The 13,629-nt window shown below is 39.5% G+C and overlaps 1 protein-coding gene across 2 annotated transcripts in view; it reads left to right on the forward strand.

Moving 5' to 3' along the window:
* The first annotated feature begins 364 nt into the window (after positions 1-364).
* HS2ST1 (heparan sulfate 2-O-sulfotransferase 1) overlaps positions 365-13,629 on the forward strand; it is an 82,593-nt gene continuing 69,328 nt past the window's right edge. For both annotated transcript variants that reach the window (XR_009729411.1, XM_061379284.1), the window contains exon 1: positions 365-670. Coding sequence is in view for 1 of the 2 variants with exons in the window: in XM_061379284.1 (XP_061235268.1) it covers positions 547-670 (124 nt within the window). In the remaining variant the exon portion in view is untranslated. The remainder of the gene's footprint in view (positions 671-13,629) is intronic.

The following is a 13,629-nucleotide window of genomic DNA, read 5'->3' on the forward strand; positions in this document are numbered from 1 at the left end:
GGCGGGACTTCAAGAAGTGCCTCCCAATCACGAAGGGTCGCATGTAGGCGGGACATCGCCTCAACCCGGCAGCTCAGGGCTGAGGTGGGGACGCTGAGGAATTAGCGCGTTGTGGGCGGGGCGTCGCCTGAGTGCTGCCAGTGCCGTTTCTGGAGAGGGCGGGGTGGTGATAGCACCGCCCAATGGCGGAGGGCGTGGGGGCGGGTGCCGGCGGCGGGAAGCGGCGGCGGCGAGCGTGTGGTGGGGCGTTCGGTTGCTGAGCAGCGCACGCAGGCGGGGGAGGGCCGCTAGTGGCTGCTGGCGACGGGCGCGGGGACCGGAGAGGCAGGCAGGCAGTCGGTCGGTCCTTCAGTCGTTTGTCTGTCCGCCTGCCTGCGGGGCGATGTGAAGGCGGTGGCTGGCCCCCTTCCTCTCAGCCGCGCTCTCTTCGCTTCCCCTCTCTCGCGCCGTCCCTGTGGTAGCGGCTCCCGCCGGCCTCCGCGGCCGGGTCCCGCGTTATGTCGTGATCCCGGTCGGGCGGCGCTGCGGCGGCGGCTGCTGCTGCTCATGGGGCTGCTCAGGATTATGCTGCCGCCCAAGTTGCAGCTTCTGGCGGTGCTGGTGTTCGGGGTGGCCGTGCTCTTCCTGGAGAACCAGATCCAGAAGCTGGAGGAGTCCCGCGGCAAGCTGGGTGGGTGAGCGAGCTGCGGCCTGGGGCGGGCCGGGGGCCGGGGCAGGGCGCGGGGAAAGCGCGGAGGGCGGCTCATCCTGCTCATACCCCTCTTCATCATCTCATGGCTGTCACCCCCCGCGGTGTGCCGCCGGCCACCGGTCCTGACCACTTCTGTGTGGCTCCTTGTGCTGCCTGCACGCCCGGAATGATAAAGGAGCTGATCGATACGCTCTGGGGAGTCTGCAGAAGGGGCTGCCCGCGGCAGCCTTGGCCTTTGAGTTTGTGTGTGTGTTTTGCGAGATCATGGGACCTGGGAGAGGTCAGCGTAGGGAAGGTAAATATTTCTGTAGTGTGTCTAAACGCGTTTTCCTGAAAGAGCTGGGGTGCTCAGAGCGATCAGGAGCAGTGGCTGGCCTGCGAGTGCCCTCTGACAGGCGCCTGGGAAGAGGGAAGAGCAGCGGTAGTGGTGCCCATAGTGAGTAGCTCTGCTGCAGCGAATTAGCATCTTCTTCACGTTTAATTTCTGCTTCAAACGTTTTACCAACACCCGGCATTCGAAAAGAAACCACAGGGTAAAGTGGAAAAAAAAGTTAAAGGCAGTTCTTAATGGCAAATGGGTAATTTGTTTTACTCAGTTTGAATGTGAGATGCTATGTCCTGAGTGTAATTAGTGATCTCGTAGGCTGTCACTGAGCTGTAGTTAAACAATAACGGTGGACTTGAAAACTCTTGTTTTAGGTTTCTGTGGCTTTTCCTGCAGTAAGAAGGCCTTTTTAGAGTAACATCTGCCTGGCAAGATGTTACTACACCTTACTACTTTGTCTGGTATGCATAAGGCCACAGAACTTGTATAATTTGATTTTACTTAGTAAAGGGTCTCAAGGATGTGAAAAAATGCCATTCTGAACCTAACCTGTGGTGCATAGGAGTTGTAAAAACAGAGCACTGAGACTTCTGGTATATGCAAGTGCAGAGGCTGGTTTACAAACGTTCTTGATTGGTTTTCTAATATTATTTGACTTTACTAAGATATTCAGACTACGAACATTTCGAGTTTGTTGAAGGGAGAGTGCACATATTGTGTTCCTGCTGGTGTTAAAACTGGAAGTGGTCTTTGAGTGACATGGAAAGTTTTAACCGTGAGCTTCTAACAGCCGTGTCAGCATAACTTAATGTTGAGCTGTATTTTACTTCTCAGCATTTCTTTTCCAGTTTGCTGTCTCTGAACTGGATATTAGAGATTAGGACCCTGCAAATGGCAGTGGTTGACTGCGTGAGTTATGAGATGCTCTCACTCTGTGTATTCTTCAACTGAAAGTTTGTATTGCTTATAATCAAGGCATAATTTTTGGGTCTCACTAACTATAAACAAAAATTTAAAGAAGAAAATGAGTGAAATTGGAAGATAATTCAAGCAGATGTTAACATAGCACTCAGGGTTCAGTGGAATTTTGTATCCATCTGTTTTAAACTGGTTGGTACCTGTGGCTTCAGTGCCTCTGTTGCTGACAGCGTTACCTTAGGGAAATCTGCCTCCTGGCATGAAAAGATTAACGTAATGCCTGTGAGAATAAAGGATTTTGCTGGTAAAACTTCCTCTTCCTCCTTAATATATATGCAATGGGCATGATTAAGTTACATATTTAGAGGATTAAAATACACAGCTCATACTGCTTTGGGACGAGAATCTAATTACTGTGTTCTGCTGATTTTATTTGTTAAGGACAAGGGAAAACTACTGTAAAGTTTATTAAAAGGTTTGCTGAGTGGGCAACTTACCAGTGATTCCCTAAAACCCATGTAAGGAGAGGAAAAAGGGCTTTCTGCAAGATTTGAACTCGGGTTCTGTTTTTTTAATGTGAAAGTATTCATTGTTAAAAGCCTCTTGCTGTCTGAATACCTCGCTTTTTACGTGTTTGGTCTATATTTTATAACAGAAAAATCATCACAGGAAATTTTTTTACCATCAATGGTTGGTGACATTTCTGCTGAAGTGTAATTTGGAGAATGTTGTTCTCTGAATCAAAGTAATTAGTTGGCCTAATGCAGTTGAATTCCAATCTTTCTCCTTGCCCCCCAGAAGAATGGGGAAGGGGGATGACTGTGTGTGTGAAGAGGCAGAGATACTGTGATTTGATAACAACACAGTCGTTCTTTTGGTCATTCAGTTGTGTTTCAGTGGGTGCTTTATGTTAGTAGACACATTGCATGTTGTTTGGGTTTTGAACTATGCTATGTGTTTGCACTGATATATATCCCGTGATAAACTGTCATCTTGGAAAGTAATTGTAAGAATTAAGCACTAACTAGGAATGCTAAATGTCTTCAGATTTAATAGTAAATAAATCTGCAGTCTTATCGGCAGTTCTCATAATATTCAGCCATACTTTCTGATAGAAAGGGGTTTATTCAATCTCTTATTGAACATATGAACAACTTTTGATGCTATTGGATGGGGTTAATTTTAGTTTCAGCATCTTGAAATATGTTGCCTGTAACATGAAATCGGGTCATATTTCTGAGTGAAAGAAAGAATGGGAACCTCTTTGTTCCTCAAAGACTTTTTATAAGTAAAACTCAGTCATCCTGACAAACCTTTTATCTTTTTTTAAGTAGAGAGTTGCAGGAGACAGAAGCAAATGACCATCACAAATAGTGATGCTGCTTTTTTTTTCTTGGTGATGAGATTATTGTGATCCTAATATAATTTTAACAGGTATTTGTAAACCTTTGAGTGTCTCCATCATATGAAACGTAACTTCCTAATTAAAAAAAATATATATTCTTTGTAACTTCTTTCCCACTTTTGGACTTCTTAAGCTCTTTACAGATAGTTTGAGTGGTCAGATCACAAGCAGAGCCTAATTGGAACCCAGTTCCAAGTACTTTTTCGTGATATTTGTACATACAGCTATTAATCTTTCATATTATTTTCAAGTTTGCATGTAAGGGCAGCTAAATTAGCATTCTTTCTAGGCTAAGCTGTCCCTAGCTGCTAGTGAAAACTTTAATGTTTTTATTTACGCCTACTGTACTTGCTCATTACCTCCAGGAATGCACAACTGTAATAGAGAAAGGCAAATGTTGAGGTTTGTACTGTCATTCCTGGAACACGTTATATTCCTGAAATATAATGTCTGACCATCCCCTTCGGTTTTTGGAAGCTTAGTAGATGCAGCTCTGCTTCTGTTTTAAGTTGACCATCTCTGCCTCTGGTTTGAATGGGTCTAGCATTAAACTTGTACCATGCCATCTCCTGCATTGCCATTAGTGGTGAGCTGGCTGAAAACACTGATCCAGCTGGAAGTAATCCATCCCTCTCTTCCCTCCCCAAAATTTTGTTGGTGCGGAGAAAGAAGAGAAGAGGGAAGTTTGCATGCGTTCTAGCTTTGATGTTAAATTGATTTGATTCTACAATAGCAAGTGCTGGAGACACTTAAAATTTGAGCAGAGAGGTGGGGGGAAGACTGACTCTTTCAAGGAAGAGTCTGCAGGACTGATCAGAGAAGGTGAGGTTAGTAGATGGAGAAGGATTGCTCTTTGGTGGGGTGGAAGTGAAGCAATACTGCTACTTTCTAGCTTTTTAGTGATACTTAGATGCTGGATTTTGAAAATAGTCCATGCCTGAATAACATAATATACTATAACTGGGAGAGCAAGGATTGAACAACTTTATTACTGTTTCAGGTGATTGCTTCAGAAACACTGGTTAGATGTACTGAGGGAGCATTTCTTCTGCTAAGTGACAAATTTACAGCTCATGTCTGTTAATCCAGCACCTTGAATCCTGCATTTCTTTTTTGGGTGGTTTCCTAGCATGTGTGGCCCTTGTTGGGGTAGTATTCTCCTAAGCATTGTGCAGGTACCTAACAAACCACTGTTCCTTTAAAGTTAAATGATTCAATTTTCCAGTGATTAAATCTTATGCTTTCTAGACATACAAGAGTTTGTACTGTTTTGAAATGTTGAAATAATAGGCATCTTATGTTTCTTTCATTTAGAAAAGGAATAAAAATCTCCTGCCAGTTGCATGTGTTTGGCAAACTCCTCAGAAAACTTCTTAAAATTGTCCCTGTAATATGACATGCATGGTTCCTTAGTATATTATTTATACTGGAACTTCATGTATAAAGATTAGTGCGTGATCATTGCAGTTCTCTCTGCACACAGCTATGCAAATAATTTACTAGCATTTCTTTTAAAATTAGCTCTGTTGCCCAGTAGTTATTATTTTCTGCTGAGTAGCCTGAGGCATTCTTTCAGAAGCTGTTTTCTTGTGTACCGGCTTTCCTGAAATGAGCTTTAATGCTGCTTCCTCAGTGTATCTCCAGCCACTTAAATGTTCTTCCACTTTGCCGTGTTGGTTCTATCATACTTTTTCATTTAGTTCCCCCTTCCCATTCCCCTTCACCATGCCCCAGTCATGCCAGACACTTTCAGAATATATTTGAAATTACTTCCATACTACACTTGTACTTCCCATTGAAAAGTGTGACATAGAGGAAGTGTATGAATTTTATCTTGTGTATTTATTATGTTGATTTTTGTATTTATTTATAACTTTTTTTGGAATAAGTGTTGCAGCTGCTGCTGTTGCATTTTCCATGAAATTGCTAATGTTGGAATTTTGACTAATACAGAACTGTGTATGTTCCCAAGCACATACCAAGCAGTTCAGACTTGCTAATGCATTCTGAGGCTTGATCTCACTCCTTTCCACTAGCACTCCAACATTGGTTTCTAACAGTGGAATTAAAAGGCACAACTTGTTAGAATTTCTTTTCTCTTCTGAAAGGCTACATAGAAATAATATTAGTGTTGTACCTAGTTTGCAGGTCTCATGCTTTTAGTGAAATAGGGTTGAGAATTAGTGATGTGGTGAGAGCTGTTCCTTTGTTTCTAATCACAGATGCTGTTCTTAACAGTTAGCTGGCAAGGGTCCAGTTTTTGTTAGAGGTGTTTCGAGGGCACTTCTGAGATATGAAGTAGGGTTGAGAAATCAGATAAAATGTAGGTCTTCAGTGCCTGCAGCCATGGGCAGCCGTGGATGAGGTAGTTGCCAGGTAAGGCACTGCATCTGTCTAGATTCTCCATAGCAAAAGGTCAGGTTTGGGCCAGTACATATGTATATGTGTTTGTTTTTAACGCAGAGATTTAGGCTGTAACAAAGACTTAAGATACTATCCTTCAAGGAAATCCTGGAAAAAAGCCACAGTTACAATCAGCTGTTTAGGATAGAAAAGTGTTGTTAGACAGCCAAAGAAATGCAAGTGCCTTGTTCTTCTTTGTGAATTAATGCAACATTTCAGATTTGGTAATGGTGGTTGCGAGGCAGGGAATTAATTCAAAGCTGAGAACCTCAGGAGAAAGTGTTTAAAGGTGTCCTAGGGCCTGTTCTTCCATGCTGTTGTTTTTCTATATAGGATTGGAGATTACGTTATTTCAATAATGAAATACCTGGCAGATTTCAGTAATGTGCTTGGCACTGTAAAACAAAAAGTGGTAGCACTTCTGGGAATCAGGAAAAGCTACTTTTAATGCCTTTATTTACTGTGATAAAGCAACTAAACCAGTGACATGATGGCATAATGCCGTGCCAATGCTCCCTGTTTTTCTTGTCTTTTTTTCTACTTCTAAGCATGGTGAAAGTAAAACCTAACAAAACTAGAGATCCCTAGAGATCCCAGATACTGCACTAAATTAAAATTGACTGGTTGTGCATTTTATACATGTACATGTATGTATATCAATACATATAAAATGTATATATATTAAAAAAAAACCCAAACCAAACCCCAAACAGCCCTTCCTAAACTACTTAAACTTTGGAGTTAGCATAACAAGTTAAACCATTGCTTTCCAGTTTATCATGTACATCTGAAGTGAAATATACCATAGGATTTTTTTACCTTCCTCATTTCAGAAAACTGACATGTTTGCAGCTGGGTTCTGGGTTTTTTTTGCACACCTTTGTATTGCCCCAGGCTATTAAAGTTAGGGACATTTGAACGGTTCATGAAGAAGTAATTTCCATATCTACTGACTGCCAACCTTGAGTCACTGTTAGCCTTATTCTGGCCAGACTTGTCTTCTAATAACAAATGCCTTCCCTTAAATTCTTGCTCCTCTTTAGGAAATAGATGGCTTCTGTATATGGAGTCCGCCATGTATTATCACTTAATTGGGTCAAAATACAGCCTTTTTGTGTAACTGTGTGCAATCTGTAGTTTTTGTCACTTGTCTCAAGTGTATTTAGACGTTGTCAAAGCAGTACTGAGATAGTGGTAAGTGCTTTGCTTGAAATGTGGTGCTGTTTATCTGTTTATGTATCTGAAATAGTAGCCTAGCAAGCATAGTGAAAGTGCCATGCTATAGAAAAATTGCTGAACTATTATGTGTATTTGCATTTTTTTTTCAACCAGAAATGAAAGATGGCAGGGGGGTTGGGACTAGATGATCTTAAGGCCCTTTCCAACCCTAACAATTGTATGGTTCTATGAAAGACTAAGTGAAAGAAGTCCAGCGTTGAGAGAGGCATCTGAAATTTGGCCAGCTGGCTGCAGGCTTTCATAAGTATGTACAGGCTCTTAACTGAAATCTGTACTACTTGCTATATAGACAGGGGGCAGGCAGTATCTTAGTAAAACCATAGCTTTGTGTGATGCTCAAACCCATCAGTTCTGTTGGATTTGCTCACTCCCCTAAAAACTTGTGGCCCCATGAAGCTGTTGTGTTCAAAGCTCAGTAGCATCTGTAAAAAGGCAGTATTCAGGTAAGTGTTTGCTTAGAAGAGAAAAGCCAACCTCTTTACTTACTGGAATTGGGACAGTGGTTCTTTATTCATACCCCAACTGCTCTCTACTTGATCTTTTAAGTTTTGGAGAACTAAAGTCCTTCCATTTGGCATTCCTATCAGTAATTGCCTGTATTAAAATTACTGCTAGTGCTGGTTATAGTTGCTATGCCCAGGCCCTTCACTAAAGGTATAAATTCTCAGTACTCGTGGATGCATTTATGTTGCACATATATGTAAGGTTTTGTGTCAGGAATATGCTGACTTTCTGGACATCAGTGTTAACTGCAGGATGTGCCCTTGAGCGTCAGGGTCTGGATTCATACTGAGTGTCTGTATGTTCCCAAGTAATTAATTCATTGCTGTAGTTTAGCTTTTATGGATATAAATTAAGAGCCCATTTTTACTTTAAATGTATTGTTTGCAAGTGTGTCTATATGAAGTCCAGCTACATCTGCATGTCTTTTTATTGTCTCTAGTATTCAGTGTACTATTATTGTCCTTACTTTGCAGTATCTTCGTGACGTCATGTTTCCAATGGCATTACTGCTATAACAATTATGATTCAAGCTTTCTGTTAGTGATAGCAAGGAGCAGCAAGGAGAGTCTAAGGCAGTGAAAGACTTAATAAGATAATTAAATTACAAAAAGTATTTGAAAAGAATCTATCTATCACTTTGGCCCAGTCTTTTTCTGCCTGCCTTTACGTCCGTTCTCTTTCTCTATCCAGTTAGTTTAAAATGACAGCTGACATCCTTATACTTTTTTAATCAACTTGCTGTTTAATTCTGAATACTAATTTGTGTTGAAACATATGTAAAACTTAAGTGCTGTTTTGATAAAACAGCTTTTGATGATTTTGAAGTGTTTATGCAAACCTTGTGCGTAATTGCTATAAAACTGTAAAGAGTGTGGGGATGGGATCTAGGTTCCATAAATTAAAATGCATATCTTCCCCATTTACTTCTTCTCTCCAAAGATCTTATTTACTCTTCAGGGTTTTTTTTTAATATATATACATATATCTAAAAATACATAGGGAGAGTGAGCAGTATGTAAATTTATAATGTATATTGTAATAAATATAAACCTTATATATGTATTTGTTACACTAATTTGCTGTGTGTTCCACTGTTGTAGTATAGGACTGATCTTTCCTGGACAACAGATTGAAAGGCAGTAGCATTTCATTTCACTTCACTTGGAAAAAGGTGCAAAAAGGCTGTTGTTAACATGAAGGAACTTGGAGATATAAGAGCAACTGAAGAGAGATTATGCTTGTTCCTCTTACTTACTGCAAAATGGAGAGGGAAATCCACCTTCATTTTCTTCTCTCCTGAATTTTTCCCCTGCATATCTTGCCATTTTCAGTATTTCTAGTACCTTCTGTTCTGGATATATTGTTGAGCATATTGAGAGCAGTTGCATAAATTGCATAGCTGTATTTGGAATACTTGCATTTCTTTACATTGAATCTTTACATTGAGGGGTTTTGACGACAGTTTTGGAGTAGTAGAAGTCTCTTTTTGCAAAACATGGCATTTGCAATGGGTTTTAATATACAAAACATTAATCAGCAGTTGATTGTGTTATCTTGGATTTGATTTTGATCATTCATTCTGAGCAAAGGTTTTCTGTAATTCTGAGAAGGATTTACATATTTAGAGTAAAAGGGAATGAAATAAAAAAGTAGGATGTGAAAGTGATAGAATCTTATTCTGACACATAAAAGAGACCAAAAAGTGTCTCCAGAACAAAACAAAGCAGTCCTAAGATTTTGACTTCCTTAGCATTTGAATGACAGATGTATATTGAGGAGAAAATAACTTCTTGGAGGATCTAATTTGAACTTTTTGATTACTTCAGAAAATGGGGAATGATTTTTGCAAAAGCTGATATCCTTCCATTGTCTGTGGGAACACTAGGCTCTAACAAGGTTTTATTCCCATGCTGAAGGACAAAAGCAGTCCACCTTGTCTCTTGACAAAAACTCAGTCACAAGTTTATGATCACTTTCTGAAGATGTGGCTTTGTACATGGTACGCAACATGTCCTGTAGGAGCATCCATGGCTTTTGCAGCAAAGTCATAGTGTCAGGTTTTTCGTATCCTGGTGCAGAATGAAGTGTTTCGTTGGTAGAGTCTTATTTCAGTTGCACTCCCGTTGACAGCTTCGGAGCCAAGATTTTTCATTGTTTCATTTGTCATTAAGCCTTCAGCAGTGTGTGCTCTTACAAGTGAGAAAAGATGTTTTCCTAGCAAAATACCTATACTTGTATACTATTATTGGTACATTATCCTATGTGCTGAGATGACCATAGCACTTAAATGCTTTCCCTTAAGCAAGCTACTGCCTTTGGGAATATTGAATGTCTTTATGATGCCTTATAATTTGCCCCTTTTTATTTATTGAAAAAATAAAAATAAGCCAAACAAAAGAAGCTTACAAAGCCCTCCTGCTTATCTGAGAATGATTTAGTGTATTTTAATAGGTTTTTAGGCAATAATTTGTATTAACTTTGGTGATGCTGCCAATAAGGCATGCTTTTGAAGATAAGTACCTAACAAATAGCTTGCTGTCTCATGATGAAGCAGTTAGATCTTGCTGTCCAATTTGATGATTTCAAAGTATGTAAAGTGGGATTGGACTGAGTATGTTTCTGGACTCCATTTTACTTACAAAGGTAGCATTTCAAGAGTATATATATATTTGCTTTTTTGAGAATGTTTTTGCCGACAAAATGACCTTTAGGAGTATGGTAATTCAGTAGGAATTGGAATGTTCTATATTTGTACTGTCTTCCTACTTTTATTAAAAGGAATTTTATGTTTTTAAGTACTTCTGGACTTCCTTCCCTTTGCTCTCTAAGTTATTAATCCTAACGTGCTGCTTGTGCAGCTGCTGTTGGTTTGAGTGAAGACAAAACCTGTAGTAGCTTCTGTGTTTTAGGATGACCTGTTTAAGGTTTAAAGTTATCTTCAGCTGGAGTGTACTTTGTGTTCTTACTTGATCAAGCTGTAAAAAAACAAAAACAACCTAAGACCAACCAACCAAAGAACCCACAAGAAAAATCCTAGCATACTCTTTGATTTATACTTGTAGGTTAAGGTTTAGTCTATTCAATGTGTATGTAGTGTCTAGGCATTTTCTGCTATGAGGAGTACCAGAATGCCTTACTTTCTAATAGGCTAGTAGTATTTATTCTAGTCCTTGAGGTGCCTCACAAGCATGGTTTATGAGCCAAAAGCAAAGGCTGAGTGACCAGAAATACCTGTCTAAGCTTACATTTAAACACAGCAGTGTTCATAACCTGTCATGTCTGGTACAGACTTGAATTTTATCTTTGAAAGTATTCAATGGCCAAAGCAGTTGGGGTTATGTAAAAACTTTTCCATGGAATTCAGTTGGAGCAATGCTTATTCCAAAGTTTTGAAATTTGAGAAGAGATTTTGGAGAGGTTAATGAAGTAAAATTGCTGTCAGTCGTGGAGGTGCATAACAGGGCTTGAGAAGACACAAGACCTGATGGATGAGCTGTCAAAGTTACCAGTGGGAGCATAAAATGCTCCTCTGCCAGCAGAGATCAGAGCATGGAGCATGAAGTTAAAGCACTCTTAATTTCAGTTTAGTTTAATGCTTTGGGCTTTGAGCTGCAGAGGTGGCATGTGTTTGTTTCTGGACAGGAAAGGACAGCCACCCCTTCAACTAACCCAGAAAAAATTGGTTGAGGATATTTGTCTGGCTTCTTAGTTATTCATGAGACATGTTAAATGCATTTGGCCTAAAGGCAAATTTATCTTGTAAACGCATGGTCAGGCTTAGAGGAGACTATTAAAGATGAACTTTTGAAGAGGGGAAATGAGGAGTAGAAAGGATGTGTGTGTGAGGATCGGTGCGACTTTCACATGTGAGCTATCCGCAGTCTCTGATCCCAGCAGAAAGGCAGAGAGTGTTGGGGAATACTCTTATTTTCAAAGCTTGCTTCACTCTTTTCTAAGAGTCTGAAAAGGCACTTGCTTCTGTTCCTCTTGCTTTATTATTTGTCCTCTGTAATGCAGTTATACAATCCTCTCCTTTCAATGTGAAAGACTGATGTAAAGCTGAGGTGATGGTTTAGCAGAAAGAAAGGGTAAATCAAAGAGCAAAACATTTAAATGTATCCTCTTTTGGTTTTCCTGTCTGTGCTTTCCAAACCATACTCTGTAAAACATGGTCTTGCTAACATGTTTGTGGGAGCAGTTTTCTAAATGTTTGTGGTCACTGAGCAACCCAGAGCATTGTTTCTGGTGATTTTTATGTGCCTACTTATGTGTGATTGTGCCTACTTACTTACAGTGCAGATGACAAGGCAGTCTTAATACGAGAATTAGGAAAGAGAAATAGATGCTAAATTATTCACATATCAAGTTTAAAGAAAAAACAATACATGTGAAGGAGGAATGAAGATACTGAAAGTATTTTCTTTATTTTTTAGTTGTTCTAAGCCATAGAAAAAAGTCCTTAGAAACTGCATAACCATTTTTATATTTTCCAGGAGCATTAATGGTGATGATTTGGGAGTTTTAAATGCGTAAACTCTGACTGAAAACTTGTGTCAAGGATGCAGTTAAAAGCACGTATTGTTTTGTGATAAGCAACAGGGTGTAATAAACTTAAATTTCTTAAACTGGTGCTATAAAATTTCCATACGAAATATTTGTTTTGTTGGAGATGAGCAGAAAATGTTTTAAATGTTAAACAGATTGAAACACCAGTTTTCAAGAATTCAGATTGGAAAACAGGGTACTCTTTTGGATTTGCTTCCTCTCATTCTTATGTCATCTTAAACCAATATGTAAATAAAAATAGCGCTTACATAATGGGCTTTTTAAGTCTGAAAAATAACCCCTAAATGTCTCACAACATGACACAAGCAACAAAATCTGTCCAGTGTTCATATAGCAGCAGGAATGTGAAGCAATAGCTGTTCCTGTATCTCTTTTACTTAATATATATTAAGTATGTGCATGTAAATGTAAACATGATATGGAACTCTAGAGATAACTAGTATGCAGGAGACACCTATAAGAAAATCCTCTCAGATATCCAGGAATTTATTTGGATGAGTTTCCTACCCTTGATGGAATTGGGTATCTATAAACATTCTGCAAATTCTGTTAATCCTTAAACCTTTGCTGTATCAGGTTCCACAATTAAATAGTGATATCAATTGGCAATATTTGGCTTCTCATTGGAAAAACGTCTAGACCTCACAACATATGTATCAGGCAGAACTAGCAGGTAGTTTAAAGCTTCACCAACTGATAAACCTTAACCAAGCACACTCATAAAATGGTACAAAGGGATTGTTCTTTTTCAGTTGTTCAGAACCTTTGTTACAAAGAATTTGAGGAGCTAAAACCCCTGTGGTTTTAAGGATTGGAAATGCACTGATTTTGAACCTGACTAAAATTGTTGTCTTGTGTAATTTAGTGGCACCCTTCATAATTTTCCTGTGGTATTTAATATACGTCTTTTTATGTTGACAAGACTTTAAGCCACTGCATACTGTGCAAGATGGGGACATAATGTGTATACCAGTTGGTTGTATATGTCTTGGTTTTGTCCCAGGAAGACCCAGGAAGACAGGCTTGGAGTATTTGGTTTGGTTTCAGAGCAAGAATCCTTGGAAGTGGTTTGTAGACAGAAAGAACTTAAGGATTGAAGGATAATTATTTCCTTCAGTTTATTGCTGCTTCCTGTTTGACCTAAGTGCGAGGTCAAAATTAGCTAAAAATATTCCAACGTTCCATGGAAATTATGGCACTTTCGTTATTTCCAACTGCAGAGGTTTTAGGAGATGTCTCATTCAAGAAGTGTTGGCTTATGTCAAACAACATAGGGATTAGTTGCCAAAAGTATTCTTGGATATCGGTGGCTGTTTTTCCTCAATAAGTTCTTTAGAAAACAAGAAACATTTGGCACTTTTCCAAACTATGACTGAGTTTACTGCAATAATTACACGTTAGTGCTATTGTTTCATTGTACTCTGCTGCCTTGACAGCAGTACTGCTCTTATAAATGTAAAAATTACTTAGGCTTTGATCCCTTTATTTTAACTAAGAGATAGTGTGATCTAAAGCAGACTTCCTCAACTGCACTTTAGTACTTATTAATCACTCTGTGGTTGTACCTTCCAGTAGGCA

The sequence above is a fragment of the Neopsephotus bourkii genome, unplaced genomic scaffold, assembly GCF_033783945.1.
Source record: "Neopsephotus bourkii isolate Nb327-2 ecotype Australia unplaced genomic scaffold, CSIRO-AGI_Nbou_v1 NB_1768, whole genome shotgun sequence".
Lineage (NCBI taxonomy): Eukaryota > Metazoa > Chordata > Aves > Psittaciformes > Psittacidae > Neopsephotus > Neopsephotus bourkii.